The 22,442-nt window shown below is 44.1% G+C and overlaps 1 protein-coding gene across 1 annotated transcript in view; it reads right to left on the bottom strand.

Annotated features, from left to right (window-relative positions):
• Positions 1 to 1,871: 1,871 nt before the first annotated feature.
• The window catches only part of Hephl1 (hephaestin like 1), a 59,980-nt gene continuing 39,409 nt past the window's right edge, over positions 1,872 to 22,442 (bottom strand). Inside the window, exons 13-20 of the mRNA XM_021173073.3 lie at positions 18,498 to 18,637; positions 15,727 to 15,867; positions 10,559 to 10,665; positions 8,960 to 9,182; positions 7,370 to 7,509; positions 2,734 to 2,896; positions 2,170 to 2,241; positions 1,872 to 2,074 (exon numbers count right to left, since the gene is read on the bottom strand). Of these exons, the coding sequence (XP_021028732.1) occupies positions 1,872 to 2,074; positions 2,170 to 2,241; positions 2,734 to 2,896; positions 7,370 to 7,509; positions 8,960 to 9,182; positions 10,559 to 10,665; positions 15,727 to 15,867; positions 18,498 to 18,637 (1,189 nt within the window). The remainder of the gene's footprint in view (positions 2,075 to 2,169; positions 2,242 to 2,733; positions 2,897 to 7,369; positions 7,510 to 8,959; positions 9,183 to 10,558; positions 10,666 to 15,726; positions 15,868 to 18,497; positions 18,638 to 22,442) is intronic.

Here is a 22,442-nt window from a genome sequence, read left to right on the forward strand (position 1 = left end):
CACACACACACACACACACACACACCCTATAATAACAGGTAATTTTGAGTGAAAACAAATGTATATAAATTGCCATGTGTGAAACTTTATTAAAAAGAGAAATAGTGAAACAAAACTACTTGTGGTTTGTTTTCATTAAAAAAAAAAAAAACTAAATGAAAAAGGGCAAAAAACCTTTTATAACTAAACAGTCTTTGACATAGTAAGGATAAGTAATGGATGCTTGCCCTGCTTCTGTGCAATTGTGCAGCTCCCACGTATGAACTCCACAGAGCAGGTAGTTCAATAAGCCACGCAATCATGTTGTCAGTAGTTAGCAGGCTGGAATTCAGAGTCATTTGGGTCCACTGTTTGACGATGCGGTCAAGCAAACTACAAACAACTATTAGTGGTTGCATCATTTTACCTAAGACTATGGCTTCTATCAATTTCCCCCCACCAGTAATAATAATAATAATAATAATAATAATGTTTAAAAGCATGAAAGATCCCTTCACCAGAGTATTTATTAGGTCCTACTTGTTCACCTGGACATTCAAGTGACCCACCGCAAAGGCAGTGCTCTAACGTCATGTGTCTGGCAACAGCATCCCAGGGCAGCTTGCCCTGAGCTAAGGTAGAATTCCCAGTCTATAATAAACAATGTTGCTTTTATCAATCTTACATCTAATGTCTAGGGAGCCTAAAGAGAGGGTGCATTGTGCTCTTATAGGTTTAGTTCTGTTGTTAAGCATTTTACATTTGTGTGTGTCTTGGCAGCTATATTTCTAATTTCTAACACTGATTTAATGGTTTAAGAAATACCAGGGCTACTCTTTTCTAGCTGCCCCCCGCCCCCCGCCAGAGGTCTTGTCTTTAACAAGCAGAGAATGCAGGATTTTAAAGGTCCTTTCTCCTCCTTGTCAATCAGTTGCATTGATATATGCCTCCTGCTACCCCTCATATGATGAAATCATAACTTTCATAGAAGATGCAGATGTGGAAAAATGCCCCCTAAATGAATGAAAAGTGAGAGTCGAGATTCTGGCAGAGACAGGGAGCCTCTGGCTTATGAGGAAGAAGTCAAGCCTGCTTCTCCACTGATTTTAGCCCTCCTGCAGCCTGAAATAAAAAATGCTGTAGTCAATTTTTGAAAGTACAGGCGTTGCCAAGGAGACACATGGTAAAAATGTAGCATGAAGTGAATTGTAAACATTCAAGTATTCCTACAGGTTGAATTAAAATCAGCAGCAATGAAATAAATAACCGTATAGCTTTGGTATGTATAACAAACAATGCGTGGCTCTCTGCGTTAGAGGAGGAAGGTCAGGAGAACTACTGGGGGGTCTCCGGAGGATTCAGGAGATCCCACTTCCATCAGTGCAGATGGACTTGGACCTCCCACAAACTCCTCGGGAGCTTGTCCACCTTGGAACAACTGAGGGCACAGTTTCATGTGACACCAGTTCCATGTTTAGCACCAGTGTGACTCCAGACAGACAGATGTCCATGGCACTCTAATGTTTTCTAGAAGCTACGCATCTAGAACGTTGGGCTAGCCGAGGCAGCGTTGTTTGACTTAAGTCAGTGAAAACATCTTCCAGAGGGTAACCTCCCAGTTGTTCACAGCAGACTGAGGGTCAGCAGCGCTCTCAATCCAGTGCATTTTCCTTTGTTGTGTGTTTTATACCTGAGAATCATTCACAGCCAGTTAAAAAATAAATAAATAAAGCACATTGCTTTGGATGACACATTCTAGAGGTCCAGAAGCCTGATCTAGGATACAGTGTCCAAGTTCCTTGGTGAACAATGCATCGGTCCCGTTTCTGTTAGCTACTGTGCGTCCAGTTGTGGAACCTGACCCGCTCCTGCTGAGCAGGGAGTCGGAGCATTCACAGAGCATCCGTGGGGAGTGCACAGGACTGGACTTCCCTGTAAGCCATCTGCCTCCTTGAAGATCGGAGTCTGAGGGCGAGAACCACGGTGGCCACTAGAAGGAGGAGTCCCAGGATGAAAAGGATGACCAGGGCTGCCTTAGCTCCTCTTGGACGCAGATTCTTGCCAAAGAAATAGAGCTCTTCCTTGCCTGGTTGTTCTGTGGGAAAGAAAAGTGAGGCATCAGATACCTGCCTTTCCCTGGGAATAAAACACTGAAGCACAACCACAGCAATGATTCATAGATGTCATTACCCTGGGAGGGCACTGTGACTGCATGAGATCCTGCTCCAGAAGGCGTCTTGGTAGAATATGGAATCCTGTTGTCTGCACAAAAAATAAATAAATAAATAAATAAATAAATAAATAAATAAATAAAAAGTTAACTGTTTCTAAAAGAAGACCTGTCCGTGGTACATGAAAGTCATCTTTTACCAGTAAGAACTTTACCCTTCCAGTTCTGTCATCTTTCTTCATCTTTCTTGCATTCTTACTGAGCTATTTCACACCAGTGTCAAGTATCATGCCCCCCTCAGCTTCCCTATCTCTGCTCATCCACTGAGAGCCCTCTTTAAATCATGACATTGTAAGCTCATGACCCAGACATCAGACACACCCTCCTGCTACTGCCCCTGGACCCTGTGCTCTGCATTCTATTTTTGTCTGTCTTCCTCCACCGTGATCACATATCCATGTATCTGTCTCTCTCACTTGACTCTGAGCCCGTCAGGGTTTGTACCTGTGTTTTTCTCATGCCTCCTGATTTCCAGGTCTACAGGAAGATTGGTGCCATGAGCTAGCATCACTGACAAACAGTACCTATGTTCCTGAGGACAGTGTAGGTGGTCTCCATGCCCGCATGAATGTGGTCGGACACATGGCAGTGAAGAAGCCACGTCCCTGGGTGATCAGCAAACAGCTCAATGGTTTGAAATGTCCCAGGAAAGAGATCATATACGTCTTCTCGGTAGGACTTATCTATCTGTGAAAGTGAAAGGAGAAAAAAAGTAGAAAGAAAATGTAAAGCTGTTTTTTTTAAAACAGATCACTTTGATAAACTTGCAGTGACCACTGTCTCCAATGGCCTCAAACCCTCCTATGCTGATACTTATAATCTCCATGCTTCCCTCCTAAGCTGTATGAGGTTAGCCTGTGTGTGCAATAACGTATATGATCAAAGAAGCATTCCTTTGGATAAGAAAGCTATAAGGGACATACTTGATATGTTCTTCTCTTACTCTCTTGTCTTTTAGATTAGTCAGTCTGGGTGAAGCTGGCTCCCTCATCACACCCACAAGATGAGGAAATTAAGCCTTCAGTCACAGACACCTAAGTGAGCCTGAAGATGGAGTCTGTGGTTCCGGTCAAGCCATTGACAACTACTTGGCCCAGCCAGGCCTCATGAGGGACACTAACTCCAATCCAACTAGGCCACTCCTCCAGAGTTCTGATCCAAAAAGAACACAATAGTTAAGTGTTTGCTGTTCGGAGCACCTGAGTTATAGAATGCTTTGTTATGCATCAATAAGCAGGACTGCAAATCTCCTCTGACAGATTGACCAATGGGAGGGGGAGGTGGGGAGAGAGAGACAGAAACCACGGATATGAGGTAGGAAGATGAACACCACTAAGATCTTACTGTGAAAAGCAAATATTGCAAACAAACAGCTCTGTGTTAAGAGATGACAATTTATAGACTGTGAACAATTGGAAAGCTCACAACTGTTGGTATTCTGTCTAGATTCTACCCTCACAGTGCCTGGCAGCAGCCAGGTAAGCTCCTCCCCAGAGTTACCTGGCAACAGCCAGTTAGGCCTGGCCAACTAAAAAAGGGGCTGCTTGCCCCTTCCTCTTGCTTCTCTTGTCTCTCTTGCCTCTTGCCTCTTGCCTCCTTGGTCCCCCTCTCTCCCCATTCCCTTCCCCCTCTCTCCACATGGTCATAACCAGCCTCTTCTTCTCTACTTTCTCCTTCTCTCTGCCTTTCTCTGCTTCTACTACTCTCTTAACACCTTCCCCATGCCCTAAATAATCTCTATTCTATGCTATATGGTCGTGTGGCTGGTCCCTGGTGTGTGGGGTGGTGCCTTCACATGAGCTAGCCGAGGCACCACCTTCCCCCAGACCTCACCACACCCCCATAGAACATATTCTTATACTTCCTTTCTCTTTTTATGATCACAACAACAACTATGAAATAACATTCAAGGAGAAATAGGAGGTGAATGGAAAGACGGCTCTGTGGTTAAGGCTACTTATTCTCGTAGAAGACCTGGACTCAAGTTCTAGTATATCCATGGTACAGTTCCAACCATCTATAACTCCATTGCAGGGGATCTGGTGCCCTTTTCTGACTCTGGGGCCACCAGGCATACCCATATGTGTACAAACATACATACAGGCAAAAGCTCACACACGTATAATATCTATCTATCTATCTATCTATCTATCTATCTATCTATCTATCTATCTATCATCTATCTATCTGGAGTATTGGGATTAAAAGTGCACATCACCACTTCTGGCCCAGAAAATAAACTTTTGAAAAGGAAAAAAGAAGTGGGCAGCATGAATAATATTGATTCTAAAAACAACACCAATCATATTACCACTTTCCAAGAAGTCCAAGTGGCTTCATTGCAACTTCTATCACAGACATAAAGAAGTAAGAGCGATCCTAAACAGGCTCTTCTAGGAACTGGAGGCCAAAGAATGTTTTCGAACTCCCTGACTTTACTCTGATTTAAATAAATGCTTCTTAGTAGCCTGCAAAGAAGCTGATCTCGGGCTGGAGAGATGGCTCAGAGGTTAAGAGCACCGACTGCCCTTCCAGAGGTCCTGAGTTCAATTTCCAGCAACCTCATGGTGGCTCACAACCATCTGTAATGGGGTCTGGTGCCCTCTTCTGGTGTGTCTAAAGAGAGCAATGGTGTACTCATATGCATAAAATAAGTAAATAAATCTTTTTAAAAAAAGACCTCAGAAGTAATCACTGAGTGTACAGTGGTTGTTTTTAGAGGCTGAAAGCGTAGGGGAGGCAGGAATGGAGAGAGATGAGCAATGGGTACAGTCAGAAGCAGGAAGCTCTGCTGTTGTCTTATATGGTGGGCTGACTACAGATAATGAGCTCGTACTGCATACTTAAAAAGCTCAATGACATGACTGTGACATTTGAGGAGAGCAAGATGGCTTCATTCTGACTTGCATATTATTTATGCAATGATTTATTTGCGTATTATTCAGTGTGTACATAAATGGGAATACCACACTGTAGCCCAGAAAGATGCATAAATTAGACTTTCATGGATTAGTTAAAAATAAAACACAGAAAGACACAAAACTTACAAACTTCACCAAAGGATATGTAGAGATGGCAGGTAGAAACTCAAGACAATGTTCAGTGTAAGAGATAGCTAGTAAAGAGTAAACTGGCCTACAGGGACAAAAAGCAGCAAAATCCCAGGCACAGGTATGGCCAGAGCATGAAAGCACTAGTGTATCTCTGTGGGGAAGGACAGAGTGTACCACCTCATCAGCAACAGCTGGGCAGTCAGAAACGTACATTTGCCACATGGCTTAGCAATTCTGCACATTTTCTCAAGGAAATAAAAGTAGATTCGAAGATATATGCATCTGTTTATAACTTTAACCCTCCTTGGAACCCCTGTCATGTGTCTTATTGGAAAAATTAATAAATTGCTGTGTCCATCAAGTGAAACAAACTTGTCACACATAGGAGATGCATGCAGCCGAACTCCTCTGCTGGACTGGAGATATTGCAAGCTGCATGGCTTCTTTCTACATAATATATATTCACAATATTGAAACTCCATACATCATCATAATCTGTGAAATTTATTATGCTTAGTTTGTTTTTAGAATTTAATATTTTATTTTGCCTGTGTGTGTGCGCGCATGCATGTGTGCACATATGGACACCATAGTGCTTGTGTGGAGGTTAGAGGACAGCTCTCAGGAATTGGTTCTCCTTACACTGGGGGTCCTCAGGGATCAAACTCAGGTCATCAGCCTGCAGGGCAGGCATCTTTGCCTGATGAGCCATTTTGCAGGTCCAGGAAGAGGAATAATTTATTTGCAGTTTGGGAGGCTGGAAGTCAAGATGAAGGGGCCTGACCCAGGAGGCACTTTTTTGTTGCACTGTCCCATGGCTAAGGGCACAAGGATACAATGTAGAAAGCAAGAGTTCAAGCTTGCAGCCTCAGAAATATGATTGGTGTCTCTCTATTCTTGAGGACTCGATCCTGAAACTGACCACTTGCCATCAAGCCCCGCCTGCCACGTGCTAGGACTGGAGATCAAGTCTCCAGCCTGTGGCTTTGGGAAACACATCCAGATCACAGCAGAGACAGAAATAGAGCAGTACTCACCAAATGTTCAGCTTGGTCACTGGAGTGACCTACGGGGGTGATGGGAAGCTGAGGCTGGGTGGGCGATGAGGGAGAGCCTCTGCTTTGATGGCTGGTTGGACCTCTGCTTGTGCTTACAAATACTCAGAATCTTAAATTAAGTGGGAATTTGTGCCGTGTGAATTAAATCTTCATTTAAATATACACAATGTGTGATGAAATTTTTACAATTTTACAATTTTATCATCTAACATTTCAAGTGTGTGCTGAAAAAGCCACATTCTGAAAACTACTGTTTGTTAACAGTCGGTGTGCTTTGGAACAGATGTTTCAGTGGATTGCAGTTGACCCCTGTATAATAGCATGAACTGGTCCTGCGTCCTCACGTATCTATCAGATCTGGCTATATTCTCCATACCCTTGTAAAGAGCACCAGAACCTGGGCTGACAGACTGTTTGGACTTTATCCTTGAACATACATGAGGCGTGTTCTTTAAACAGCTCAGGGGGTGATTCTGCTCTGTAGTTGGCACTGCCCACAGGGCAAAAGGTCACCCATGGTGAATCCCAGCTCTCTGGGGCAATCGTCAAGGTGAAGCGGCCCAAGCTGGAGCTCAAAAGATCCCTTCTACTAGATAGGACTACTTGGTTAACTAGTCAAGGAGAAAAAGAGAGAGAGATGGGAGAACAGGGAAAGAAAGAAGGAAATAATAGGAGGTGAGGGGGAAGGGAAGGGGAAGGGGAAGTGGGGAGGAATGGGAGGGAAGGGGAGAGGATGGGAGGGGAGGGAAGGAGCAGGGGAATCCCCAAACCCTATGAGAGTTCATATAAAGTGTTAACCACAAACTCCAGGGTGGAGACAATTATAACCAGACTTCTGATGGTAAAACTCTCATCTGAAACTCAGAGAGGCTGGTGGGTTACAAGAAATGATACAGACATCAGAAATACCCACCAGAAGAAGGTGTGGCCACCCTGTTCTGTTCTTTAATGTGAGCCTGCCATAGGACTTAGTGCCAGTTAAGCCCATTCCTGTCAGAGATGCATTGAATGTTCCTTCAAAGTCCATCTGAGCACTGTTCCGTACTTACTTTGAACAGAAAGCTCTCTGCATGGTAATGGATTGTGTGTATGTCCACTTCACTTCCGATGCCCAGCAGATACCAGTTAGTCATTGAGTCTTCTGTCATTATGAGGCCAGGGAGGTTTCCAAAAATCTTTCCATTAATGGCTAAGAAGATGAAGACAGAATACCCTCAGTCAGTGGAGGACAGGTACTGCTTATGGTAGTAATGATTCAAGGCCACTAGAATTCTTATCTGCCCAGTAGGTAGGTGCCAACCACTCACACTTGCAGTGGCCCCACTATTCTAGATCTAAAATTCAGATAACCAAGAAATCTTCACATGTAAGGATTGGGGAAAGAAACATCCAAGTTTGTCTTTGACAGCTGTATCTTGAGTGACTGTGTGCTTCTTCAACTATTCCTCATGCTTCTTTAAGAAGCAGACAGTGTGCTGGTGAGAAGTTAGATTTAGATTTATTCCATTCTATACATGAGCAGACAAAACCACAGAGAATCTCGTAGATATGTGTGTAAAGCATATGTATATGTAATGGATGAGTCAAATATATTCTTATATATATTATGTATATTTAAATATATACATACACACTCTGACTCTATTTGAATCTGTGTCTGTTGAATCTGTGTCTGTTGTGTTCTTTTTTTTTTAAAGAAAGATTTATTTATTTCATTTATATGAGTACACTGTAGCTGTCCTCAGACACACCAGAAGAGGGCATCGGATCCCATCACAGATGGTTGTTAGCCACCATATGGTTGCTGGGACTCGAACCCAGGAAGAGCAAGCAGCCAGTGCTCCTAACCGCTGAGCCATCTCTCCAGCCCTATCTGTTGTGTTCTTAATGTTTCACTTTCTAAGGATAACTGAGTCTCTAAAAAGATAGTGTCCTGCAGACTGAATGGACCTCACTATGACCAAAGCGAGCTGGGTTGTACAGTGGTGACCTTGCTCCAACTTCCTACTAATTTTACACTCTGTGCATCATGGCACAACCATGTAAGTTCCATTTGCTGAAAACCAAGATCAAACTAAGAAACTTCTGAGACAGGAAAGAAAGTGGGTCTGAGTGGGGAGCTGGCCAATGTGTTCACATCAACAGCTTCGTGGCCCGGATCAAGGCCCAGCTGTAAAAGTACCTCTTGATGAGAGAGGGTGCACATGTCTGTTCAAATGCACCACTCCTGCTCGAGCTATAAAAGGCAAGCTATAAGAGGGACCTAATTCTGTAACATACACACATTAAAATGAAATTCTTGAGTGACATTTCATGTCCCAGAGAATTAAACCAAACCCTTAATTTTGACTACACAGAAGCTGTGAAGGAGTCACATTAAAACTTATCAATAAGTCACAGTTTAGTCTTTTTTTTTTTTAAATTACTCCTTCACAGCTTAAAGATCTCAGCATTCAGCAATAGCTGTCCCTAAATAGTTCCATCAGAGCCATAATGGCTAGGCTGGTTTGGTCTGGAAAGGGCTTCCGAAGGCTATTTCCAGACATCCCTGGGGGAAGACAAGAGCTCAGAGAAGGGGCTGGGGTGCCATTCATGGACATCTCGCCAACAGTCTTCTCTCTGGCTCATACCCTGCATACCATGCATTTTGTTGCTCTCTTCAAAGTCGTCTGTGTGCTTGAAATCCCGTGGATCTTTATTGAGATACTTCTTGATATTGTCATCCAGATACCATGACTCATTCTCATTGAAGACCAGGAACAACAGTGCAAACTCATAGTCAACATCGCTTCTTCTTCCCTTTTCGTTCAGCACCCCCTCTCGACATGTGATCAGAGGCCCCATCAAACCACTGTATGTATCCTGGATGGAAAAAGTAACCAAGTTCAACGAGCAACTTAATGTGACACCCCATCCCAAGTGTCACTATCCTAATTTAGACACTCTCTTCTCTGGCCTGGCTCACTCCACTGACAGCTGTAATTTGTATATCACAAGTACTTAGTATGTTTGCCATGCATAATTGAATAAACAAGCTTTCCACACTTCTCATATACAAATTTATTTTTCCAAGTAATCTGTGTGCTTATAAACTCTAGAACATTATTCATAATATTTAATATACTACTAAGAAAAGGGAGAAGATAACTCCTCACTTTAAAAGGTTTTGAGAATTAACCAATCAGATGAGATACAAGTTAACCAATCAGATGAGAGACAAGTTAACCAATCAGATGAGAGACAAGTTAACCAATTAGATGAGAGACAAGTTAACCAATCAGATGTAGACATGCAAATAGGTGGTAAGCATAACCCATGCATAACCAATCCGGGTGTGAGACATGCCTCTCCTAGGCCTATATAAGCAGCACCAGTTCTGGGCTTGGTGTCTCTTTGCCTCTACAATCAAGCTCTCCCAATAAACGTGTGCAGAAGGAAAAAAAAATGACTATATTTTGCATGGAATATGATTCTGGTTTGGACTTTGGTTTATGACGTATGATTAAACACTACTGTAGTTTTGTGTCAACAGGTACATGACTCAAAGTTATCATTGAGTCTTTAGTTGTTATTTCTCAGACTATGATCCAGAGGGTCCATAGTTTTAGTTAAGCTTGGGATGTGCTTCTGGTCCTGAGCCCTGGACGTCATTCAACATGAACAGATGGGTCAGTGAGATGAGATGGCTCAGCCAGGAAAGGCACTTGCCACCAGGCCTAATGGCCCAGGTTTATTGCTGGGACCCACATAGTGGAAGGAGAGAACTGACTGCTTTGCTGACCTTTAAATATGTGTTATGCCATGCATTTGTGTTCATGCACACATACATAAATGTAATTGAAAGGAAAAGATTTTCTAAATCATGAACAAATTCCTGTTCCTGTGGGATACCTGTTTCCTTTCAGACTGGAATATTCTCATGTGATTCAAATTATCTTGAATGTTCTATGCATGAAAATTAAATAACTTCATTCTTATATCTCCATACCAGCAGTTAGCAAACTGAAAACAGTTATAAAGCATTGTATACATGTTAGTGTTGTTCTTATATCTTTGTGTGTCCTGCTGCCTCTGTTACACCCATGGATGGTGCTGATGGATATATGCAGCTGGATTTGGCAGTGGACTGTAGTGTGAGAGCCCTGTTCTAAGTCACACCCCTTTCACACATGCCCATCAGAATGGGAGTGGTTCCAATAGTCCCCTTGCAGCAACCCTGGCTCCTCTCTCCACCTTACCTTCACAAAATTTGCTGTTGAAAAGTAAACCCATGGAATACAATTGGGATCAGAGGGCCCAGGACCGGATCTCTTCGGGACATTCCATCTGTAAGTTTTTATTTCTCCTGAAATTAAAGAGAAAATTCAAATTGGCTCTTAGTTGTACCCGAAGAAATACAAATCTTTAAATATTCTAGTCAGTGGAGATAATTTCTCATGTGCCAGACACGTTCTTATAAAACTCACACCTGGATTCCTATAGCTTCCAACTGAGAAGTTATCTCTGTGTTCTCAGGCTCCAGCCTTTCTTAGTTTGCCTGTTTTTACTGTCAAGTAGCATTCAGGACCTAAAGATGTATTTCATAGTCCACTATTTCTTCTACTTGAATTTTGTGTCTTCTTCCCAGCCTATCCTTCAGTACACTTTGTCCTTGAGGGTCTCAGTCTTAGCCTCCAGTACCCTAATGACTTACTCTGCCAGTTTGAGAGGGCCTTTAATTACCTAGGAGATCCGCTGCCAGGCACACCTGTGAGGGATTTCCTAGATTAGGTTAACCTTACAGCATGTCCACGAGGGAATGAATACCTTGCTTAGGTTAACTGGGGTGGGAAGACCCACTGTAACTTAGGGTGGCATTATCTCATGGCCTAGGAAGACCATTGATGCACGCATTACCTCATGTTTCTGCTACTGTGACTTCCCAGAAATGACCTGGAACCTGGAACTGTGAGCCAGAATTCACCCTTCCTTCCTTAAGTTGCTTTGCCAGAATATTTTACCAAGAAACAGAAAAAGGGAGGCCAGATGTGCAGGCATAATGTTTTTGTGCACTGCGTAAAGGTTATCCTTGTGTAATTCAAATGCTGATTTCTCTGAGCCCACATCTCCTTTCAATCCAGGCATGGCATTGTAATGCTTATGTCAAGAATCTCCTGTTTCAAATTTGTGTAAATAATGCTTATCATTTATTCTTTGCCTTGTCAATAAACCAGATCAGCCAATGGCTGGGCAGAAGAGAGAATAGGATGGGACTTCCGCCAGCTGGGGCAGGGGATAAGAGAGGAGATGAAGGCAGATTGAGCCTCGAGGAGAGAGGAGTTTTATGGAGATTTTGACTGGGAGGTAGCCAGATTAGTTTAGAGGATTAAAATAGATCACTAACTGTGCAGGTATTACAGTAAAGTTTGATTAAATAAATCTTGGTCTCTTTGTTTTGTTACTGGGGAACTAATAACAATAAATAAAAAGAGCTGCTGTATTAATTTACAGCATTCATTTATGTTAAAATTAACATTTACACAGATGAGAATGATCAGGGACCTTTGAGTGCTCTTTCCTTAGTTCTCCCTCCTCAGTCCTCCTTCCTCCTCAGTCCTCCTCTCTCCTCAGTCTTCCTCCCTCCTCAGTCCTCCTCCCTCCTCAGTCCTCCTCTCTCCTCAGTTCTCCTCCCTCCTCAGTTCTCCTCTCTTCTCAGTCCTCCTCTCTTCTCATTCCTCCTCTCTTCTCAGTCCTCCTCTCTCCTCAGTCCTCCTCTCTTCTCAGTCCTCCTCTCTTCTCAGTCCTCCTCTCTTCTCAGTCCTCCTCTCTTCTCAGTCCTCCTCTCTTCTCAGTCCTCCTCTCTTCTCAGTCCTCCTCTCTCCTCAGTCCTCCTCTCTCCTCAGTCCTCCTCTCTTCTCAGTCCTCCTCTCTTCTCAGTCCTCCTCTCTTCTCAGTCCTCCTCCCTCCTCAGTTCTCCTCAGTCCTTCCTACAGATCAAGGAAGTCAGAATATTGTGAGGCTGGGATTTAAACATCAATGTTTTGAAAGCGTCTCATGCGGGACTGTGCAATGCGGCTGGTACCAGAGTAAGGGAGACCTAATTCCAAATCTCTACTGTGTGTGTGTGTGCGCGCGCGTGTGCGTGTGTGTATGTGTGTGTGTGTGGTCAGGTGTGGAGGAGCAGGCAGAGTCTTGCTATATAACCTACACTGTCCTCAAACTCACATTCCTCTTCCCCAACTTCTCAGCATGCACTGGTACATCTGGCTGAAACTTTCCATTTAACTGATATTTGACAAAGTACTTAGCTTCCCTGATCTATAATTTCCTTACTGGTAAACTAGGTTAGTCTCCATCTTTTACGATTTTTGTAAGGATTAATTGAAATTATATAAGTGACATGGGATAGTACTATACTCCAGATAGTCAATAAATGTTAACGTTTTGCTTGTGTTTTTGGTTTCTGAAGCAAAGTCTCCTTATGCAATACTAAATAAAGATAAAGGGGACACTGAAGGGAAAGAAGACCCTCAGTAACATGGTTTGATACAAACAACAAAATCCACTGGAGAGGCTACCTCAGTGGAGTCAATACTCTTGTTTTCTGAGAGATAAATCAAAGAGCCTCAACAGCTAAAAGAACCAGGCTCAAGAATGTCTTCCACCCTGTGACCTTTGACTTTAGCCTTATCAGCACCCCTCCATAAAACAAAACAGCATGCCACAAATCACCTTTCAGTTTCATCTATAAAACAAAACTAGAAGTTCTTCACAGCAGGAGAGCTAAGCAAAACAGATCATTTTAAACTGAATCTTTAAACTTTGCTTAACCTTTGAACCTGGTTGAAAATTATATCATTGAACATCAGAAGCTACAAAACCATATATATACACACACACACACACACACACACACATATATATATATATATATATATATATATATATATATAGCTATGGTTAAGATACTTTGAGCATGAGTCTACCTTTGGAGATGCTCTCCCCCCACACCATGCAACTCCTTAGGTGTATTCTGTCCTTTTCTTAATGAACTCTACTGTAGCTTCATGCTAATCATGAAATTCTTTTCTATCCAAAAGTCATGATCCCTGCTATACCCCACATGACGTTTTCTGGAAAGGGCTTTTTGAGTGTCATAGGTAACAATGTCATGTAGTGGGTAACAGGTTCATCTCCCATTGTTGCTGACAGACGACATTGGCCTCAGACTTGAGCACACTCACCTGACCCTCCTGCGTACTTTTATTGTAGGCACACACCACCACACCCAGTTGGCTTTTTATGCTTTAATAACAAATGTACACACTCCTATGAGTAGGGTCCATATCTTGCCTTGAGTCAACATCTTCCTATTAACTACCACGATAGCCACATTGCAGAAGACCCCACTAAAAGCTCGTTTCAAGTCCTTAGTTGCTTTGAACTATGCGCATCCCATCCCTATCCAGTAAGAACAATAAACCTTTGCCTTAGCTTGTGTACAGAGAAAGTAAAACAGAAGCGGTGTTCTGATGTAACTTCATTTTCTTTTTCTGACCTAACAGTGGGCAGTAATCCAACTTCCGGTGTGATTTCTGCTATGTCTCCTTGACGCCCCTTTGCCTTGTGAGTGACGAGGCAAACAGCTGGTATTTAACTTCAGAAAGGCAAGTGGCTGCAGCTGAGGTGTTATTTAAATTGGAATAAGCTGTTGTTTGCTCACTGGCAATGTACAGATGCTCAGTAAACATTTGTTGAATAGATGGCTATGGTGATCCGTAGCTAAACACTTGTTCCTCTGTTGGTGACACTCTCTGGGGAGGTTATGGACCTCTTAGGAGGTGGAGCCTTGCTGGAGAAGCACGTCACTCAGGGTGAGCTTTCAGAGTCCCTAATTTCACCCACTTTCAGTCAGCTCTGGCTCTGTTTGCATCTGCAGAGGTGAGTTCTCAGTTTTCCACTCCAATTGCTTGATACCATGCCTCCTCTGATCTTAAAGATCTTGTTCCACTGGAGCTGTGAGCCCAGATAAACTTCCTTCTGGAAGTTGCTCTGAGCATAGTGCTTTTTCACAGCAATAAAAAGTAACTGATAAAATGGTTTGATTTTTTTTTAATTGATAGGGTCTGCTTATGTGTCATTTCTAAAATGCATCTATTGTTACTGTATGTGTGTACATGTGCCCGATGGGGTGTTGTTTAGAGTGTGTGTGGTGTGTGTCACAGTGTGTGTGGTGTCAGAAGAGAATGCTCAGGAGTCAGCTCTCACCTTCCACTTTATTGAGGCTGCAGGTCTCTTGTCTCTGCTGTGGGACATACTTGAGGCTAGCTAGCCTATGAATTTCTGGCTGATTCTCCTGTCTCTGCCACCCATATTACCCTATGTAATGAAAAGATGATCAACGTCATATGTCACTGGGGCACTGCAAATTAAAGTAATGAGTTGATAACGCCATATACCTGTTGGAATGGCCAAAGTCTGAAACAGAAAATATTGGTGAGGATATGGCAAAAGAAGGCCCTCTCACTCTAGGTGGGAACATAAAAGCATGGCCACTTCTGAAGACAGTTGCAGTTTCTTTAAAAACAAAAACAACCCTTCCATTTGTCACCACACAATCCGGCGACTAGGGTTCTTAGTATGTATTCAGAGGAGTTGAATATTTATGACTATACAATAACCTTCACGTGAATATTTTTTTAAAAACCTGGCCACCATTTAGAATTATCATGTACAACCTATGTTACCATCAAGATTGTTCATCTTGTCTCCCTTCTCACCCCTCAACTCATCTTAGTCACTTCAGAGAAATATGTGATGAAGAGGTCGGGTCCTGGAGTCAAATAAACAGGGTTTCCGTCATCATTCTCCAGGGCCCTGCCTAGTATCTGCTATTCTGTGGCTTCATCATTTGTTAAGTGACAGAACCAGACTTATTTCATCAGCTCTAAGGGTAAAATTTTCACATTTAACATATCTGAAGTTAGGATGCATCACAAAATTTGTAACATGTTATATATAGTTCAATGGATGGTGTATTTTCTTTTCTTTTTTTTAGTAACATAACTCCACAATGGACCCTACTATTAATGACTTCAGAACTGGTGAAACAGTGTCTGCATTGTTGGATTGTTGTATGGATCCATTAAGGGTTTTTGTTGTCTCTTTTTTATTTCAAATGTAGAACATGATTTCTGCAACAAGGGAGCACTCAGTGTGTGTTTTCCATGAGTACTCCTGACTACACTGTGAAATCTGAGACAGGGCTCTATTTCTAGTACTGGGTCATTGGATAGATAAGAAGCTTATACCCCGAGACTAGGCAGAGAGACTCATGGAGGACAGTTCTCCCAGGCCCTCAGAGACCAGAGAAGGAGATCCTGCTGTCTCATCAGGATCCTGGTGTCTCACCATTGGTGTGACTTACCTGGCTTTGTGACAGGCACATTAAGGAGTTTTCCACTGTCTGAGTCCTCCACACCTTGGGCTGTAATGGAGTAGGGCCGGCTGGCTTTGTTCTTAAAGATAATGAGAATGGAGTCCCCCACCTCAGCATGAATCATTGGTCCTAAAGACAAAATACAACCAGGTATATCACAAATATCGTGCCATGCTTTGCTGACCAGCCTGAGTTCAAGTTCTTCTTCCTTCCCTTAACAGAAGGCCTTGGATGAGTCATGTGATCAGAATCTGTTTCCTTATCAGCAGAATGGGTTCACTAAGACTGTTGCCATAGGACTATTAAATAGCAGTGTGTGTGTGTGTATGTGTGTGTGTTTGTGTGTGTGTGTATCATAGAGTTTATTATTGTTCAACAAGACCAAGTATTCAGTAAATTCTTCTTACTGTTGAGCAGTAGAGCTTCAGTTGTAATCTATGGTCAGTTGCCTGAGAAGTGTCCCCATAGTCTTGGGCATTTGAATGCTTGGTCTCCAGTTGGTTAGCATTGTTTGGGAGGTGTAGGTGGGAGCCTTGCTAATGAAGTATGTCAGTAGGGATGGGCTTTAGGATTAAAGTCTTCACACTGTTTTCAGTTTGCTCTCTCTGTTTTGTCCTTGCCCTAAAAATGTGAGCTTTCAGCTTCCTGCTCCATCTCCTCCCTGCCCTGACAGGCCCTTAGCTCTCTGAGACTGTAAGCCCAGATAAACTCTTTCTTCTATAAGTTGCCTTGGTCATGGTGGGTTTTTTTCACAGCAACAGAAAAATAACTATTGCTCATACCTGTACCAAACATTAAGGAACCTGAAATTGCCTATGTCTGATAAATAGATCTGTTACTAATGACGGGTATCAGTGGGTAGGTAGTGAAGGAATTTATGGTAACACAGTCATTGCTAATGCATGTCTAGTGCTGCCTCTCATTATGTGGATTGTGATGGTAGTTTAACTGCGACTTGACCCACCTGAGAAGAGTCTTAATGAGGGATTGCCTGGATCAGGCTGACCTGAAGGAGGGGGGGGGGGTTGTCTTGATGGCCTTAACTGATATAAGGAGACAGCCTGAAAGGTGCAGGTTTGGGGCCTTGGACCTCCCGAGAGTAGAGAAAGCTAGCTGAGCACTAAGCATGCATTCATTTCTCTCTGCTCTTGGCTGTGGATGTGATGTGATCAAGCTGTCTCAGGCTCCAGCTGCTGTGACTTCACAGCTGTAGCCTGGAACTGTGAGCTAAAATAAAGGCTTTCTCCTCTAAACTGTTTGTTGTCAGCATGCACACACACACACACACACACACACACACATGCACACACGCATGCATGCACGCACACTTGCTTTCCTGTTGAGAGCAGCTGGTTTTTGTGTGTCCATGCAGGTGAGCCCCGCATCGGCTGGAGCGGGGAGGTTTGCCAAGTGCCTCTTGCTTTACAGTGCTAGGGAAACAGCTCAACAAGATTTAGTGTGGAGGCACAGCTTTGTGGTGCAGACTCCCCGCTAATCGCTGAGTGTCCCTCCCCCTTCAGCATTTGGTGTGTTCTGCACTCATCCAGAGATAAGCCCTTAATTAGCTGGTAAGTGGTGTGTCACCACCCATTCATTTGGCACTGAAGCAAGCCTGCCTTTGATTTGAAGAGATATGGCTAAACTTGATAATACATTTACATTTTGTTGAACTATAGTTATCTCCAGAAGTAAAAAAAAAAAAAGAAAGAAAGAAACCGCTGTGAATTTAAGCAGTAAGCAGGGCCCCAGTTCAGACAGTTTGCACACATTAAATCATTACTGTTCATGACTCCACTGCACAAGCCTTGCTGTTCTGGCTTAAAAATGATGCCTTCCCGCTGACAGTGCTATGTGATGGGACACACAATAGTGGTGAACAGATGTTGAACTGTGCGTGCCCACTGAGATCACACAGCAGTGGCGGACAGATGTGGACCTGTTGTGTGCCCAGTGAGTTTCTGAGAGTCCAAGTCACTCTAAGCTGCAGGTGACAGAAAAGGCTTCACTCTACACTAGAGACACTGGGGCTGCTAACTTGCCCCCAGTGTAAGTCACTCATTTCTCTCTGTTACTGATCAAGCTGGGCTCTTTGGCCTCATGCCCCACCCCCTCAGCCTGCCCAACCCTTTCCTTTGGAGCTCTGTGCATACTAACTGCTCCAGTGTGTGACTCATGGATTGCTCACGTGGACTGACAAGCAAGCTGGTGAGACAACAAAACATGGCGGGGTGGGGGAGGAGAGCACCTAATCACTGTGAGGCTGTTGGCACGCGTAAACCACACTTGAAAAGTTAGTGTGGTGTAGAAAGCATTTCTAAAATCCTTTAGGTTGGACTGGCATTGTTGATGGCCAGCCACACAACTAAGGTACCAGCCAGCCTGGAGTCCATGCATATCATATGCCAAGTCAGGTCTGAGGCCCAGGGGTCAGGTCAGGACCTGTCACCCTCGGCAGCCACCTCACACAAGGTGGTCCTTTTTGTTCTTACTCGGTTTTATAGTATGTTCTATGTCACTGTGCACATGTGAACCAGGACCTTAAGAAGGTCTCACAGACACTCTACGTGATGTCCTGAGTCATCAAACCTTTTAAAAGGGAAATTTCTCAGTTCAATAGAGAGGCAAGAAAGAGTAGGAGACACCAGGTAGACTACCCTGAGGATGAGCATCCTGCGGTGTGTGAGAGTTAGGCATGGAGCGGGGAGGGGGAACAAGAGAGATGCCCATGCTTGGGGCTGACAGTCTGAAATCCTCCATACCCAGGAGTTGAAGGTGTTCTTCTTGAGGTGGCCGAGCTTTAATCTCCACAAATTCTCCATTTGTATATTCCCTATAAACAACCTTCCTGTACTGAGAGCCAATCCAGTTTTCAGTGTGGTTCATAAATATATCTCCATGTCTGCAAAGAAAAGGCATTAGAAATCAAGGTTGTCAGAAGATGGGGAGACTGTAGGTGTCTGTCATCTGGGGTGATGCTCCCCCAGCTGGGATCAGGGTCTCCCCAGGGAGTTGGCTTTTGCACCATCTCTGAGAGCAGGGCTAAACATCAGTATCTCAGAGCTCCTTCTGTCCTTATGGGAGGAACCCAGCTCAGACCCATGGCCACCCTTGGAAACCATTACTGTCACCTGCTTCAGGGCTCTAAACTGGGCTAACTTCAAAGAATCCTAACAGAGGCTGTGCCTCTCTGGCTGACACTACACACACACACACACACACACACACACACACTCCTCATAGCTCTGAAATCCTCTAGGTTTCATGGCCAGCCATCACTCTATAACCCTTGCAGGCATTCCCCCACTCCCACCCCCACCCCTGCACCCACACAGCTACCACTGCCCACCACAAGCCTGGAGGATGTATACTGTGAATGCAGCTGTGTACAGATGAGTAATTCTTGTTATTTTTATGTTCTAGAGACCTACACAAATAGTGGGTTGTATGTGTAGCTGTTCAAAGCCACAATAACAGATGTCTGTGTTGTGTTAACACTGACCTCAGTTCACAGAGCTAACCTGAAGGAAGCTCCTCCTATTCTTTTATTTTTCTCCTAAACACAATTCCAGCACTAATGTGCCAGGGGACATGAGAGAGGGCTTCTGCACCCTTCTTCTTTCTAACAGCAGACCATGTAAGGCACACAAATGCAAAAGCTGTGGCATGACACAGGCCAAGGGCACTCGATCGTAACAGCAGAGCAGGAACAGGACTCCGATCTGCTTTCATGGATGCTGCACCAGGCCACGGATGTTTTTGCAGCTCTTCAGATATTGTCAAATTGTCACAGGAACATCAAGTGTTTCTGAGGGATTTGGAGATACTCTGAGGTGGTGCTCTCTTCCGGTGTCTCCAGGGCCTTCCTGAAAAGCTGGCCTTGCACCCCACTCTCTGGGAGTGAGGTGCGACAAACAGATTTTAACAAGTAGGCACAACACTTGTAAATGGTGAGGTTTGTGAAAAGTAAGCTCTCTGTGTCTGTCACCAAAGTAGGTCACAAAAGCCGGAGAAGAAAACTCAAGAAGAGCTGGGCACAGTGGCACGCCTGTCACTCCAGCTGCTTGGGAGGCTGGCACAGAAGGATGGCTACTTCAAGACCCAACTAGGTACACAGTGAAATAGTGTCTCCAAGAAAAACAGTCACTTTCATTTCTAAAATAGGGTGAGTCTAATGTCCTTCCACCTCTCCCAAATCAACCACCTGTATTCTAATCTAAGTACAGTTCTACATGGCTCTCCAGGCCCCTACGCAACTTCCTGCTCTCCACTCTGCAGGCGGATGGTCTGCTCCAAGTCCAATCCTCTCTCTTCCTGTGGGAAACCTCTTAGTGCTTCTCTCTGCAGACCTTCTTAGTCTGCCTCAGACCCTGCATTTTCATCTTTTCCTAAGTCCTGAACCTGACTGGCTGTCACTGAAACTCCCAGACTCAAGGGTCATTCTAGATGTTTGCTCTCTTTAGCATGGTTTGCCCTCAACCCACCCAAGCTTTTGGACATGTTCATCTTGCTATTGCCCACTTCTTCCACTGTCTTACCCTCCGCACTCCATCTCAAAGACTGCTTCCTCCAGGAAGCTTTTTTTAAAGCATGACCCTCCCTCAGCACTCCCCACATGGGGCTGTGACTTATCATTGAACTCTCCTCTGTTAAAGACTGCTTCCCTTCCTGCTGGGTCCAGCAGTATTCAGTGTGGTAAAGCCCTGCTCTGTGCTCCACACAGTTTCATCAGCCGTCTGTCCAGTGGACATTCAATAATACATATGCACCTCTGACTACACTCATTGCAAAGAGAGAGAGAAAGAGAGGAGTCTACGCTATACATAATGTGTGGGTCTTAGCTGTGCTTGTGACCAGCACAGGCCCAGAGCTGTGCTGTTTTCTATTTCCCAGATCTCCTCCATATGAAAGGCACACATCAATTGCTGTAAAGAACTTTATCACATCTGATGCTAGGAAGATGCTGACTGGATGAGTCACTGTGGTGCCACCATGACAAATTGTTTATAGAAGTCTGAGCAGAGGCCTGGTGCATAATTATTGCTTGGTAGGTGCTCATTATGGTGACCCTGGGATGACTAAATTATATGCATACTGCTCTTCAAGCTCGGGCATTAGCACCATAACTCCATTTCCCTTTAACAACTTGGTCTACTTTTTCAGATTTTCTTTTGTTGTACACATCTGATGCTGACATTGTGCCAGCAGGTCCGTGTGCTGCCTTTCAGGAATCCTGGAGCCTTCCCAGCACACTCTAAAGAAATTTGGATATGGAGATGGTGCAGAAGGTGTGTGCTGGTCAAGGCAATAAGTGTCTCAGAGATGGCTTGTGTCAGGAAGTGGGTCAAAGTAATACCCTGGGGCAAAATGGGATGCATAAGCCAGAGGTGTGGTCTAGACACATGTAAGCCTCTCTAGAGGCTGAAGCAGGGGGATCAGAAAGTGAGTTCCAACCTGGGCAACTTAATGAGCCCCTATTTTAAACAAGCAGCTGGTGCTATCAGTGGTAGAGTGCTTATTTAGATGGAGGAGGTGTTAGTTTGATTCTCAGTACTGAAAAAAGAAAAAGCATGGGCACAAAAGCTGGTGTAGAAGGCAATGGTCCTTCAGCTTCTGTCAGTGCAGAGACTGGATGTGTACCCCAGGGCATGCCTGGTAGGGGGCTTAGGCTTAGTCAGAGGACAACTCGTGGGAGTTGGTTCTCTTGCCCCACTGTGGGATGTGGAGACTGAACATGGGTCATTAGGCTTGAACAGCAAGCCCCCTTACCTACTGAGCCATTTTGCTGTCCCTGTGCTTCATATAAAGCTGACAAAACTATAGAATTTGATACACTTCAAACATATGGCTGCGTCCTTATCTAACCTCACTTTTGTTGGTCTATGGTCTCTAACCAGAGCAGTAGGGAATTAATTCATTTTATTTCTCTTTCCTACCAGCACCCAGAAGTATAGATTTTTCTCCTCATTTATCTCTAAAGTGGCAGCGTTACAATAGCTCTTCCTTAAAACAATGGCTGGTAAGTAAGAGAAGGAACTTATGTGTTAAGCTTATGGGAAGCAGTGTGCAGACATGAAAGAGATGGTTGGTAAGGAGAGCTTGGCCTAGGTGCTGAGAGCAATGATGAGTGCAAGGACAAAGGACAGTGTGGTATGTTGGAGAGAACATGGATTTGCCCTGGTAAGCTCTGTTTTCAGCTCCTGTTCTCCCACAGACTAGCCGGGTGCCCTCACTCTTCCCTTGGAGGCCCCATCTGCATTCCAGGGCAGTTATATCCAAGCAGCAGGGAGTTGTAATGCGGAGGGTGTTAACTTAGAGGAAGCAGCTGTCTATGCCCAAAGCCTTCCTTGTGTCCCGGGAAGCTTGATTCTTGGACTCCAGAACTAGGACAGTAGAGGAAGGACCAGGACTGACAGATCTCTGTGTAGCTTGAACATTGCCTATGCTTCAGTGTGTGATCCTGGCCAGCATCACTTCAAGGAAGTGTCAGTCTTTCAGATTTGCTGAGTAGCTTGGAGATCTACTCTTCCCGCCCTGTCTCAGGAATCTCTCTCAAGATAACAGCCTCAGTTCATCCTTGGATGTCCCCACCATGTCCCCACTGGGATTCATGTTTGCCAGCACCGGTTCCACTGCTCCCCTCCTCTGCACCACTGAGTCTAAAGCAGCCCATCCTCTCACCCAAATCCACATACCTTTTCTGCCTC

Source organism: Mus caroli, unplaced genomic scaffold (assembly GCF_978045245.1).
Source record: "Mus caroli unplaced genomic scaffold, Mus_caroli_1 scaffold_11, whole genome shotgun sequence".
Taxonomy (NCBI): domain Eukaryota; kingdom Metazoa; phylum Chordata; class Mammalia; order Rodentia; family Muridae; genus Mus; species Mus caroli.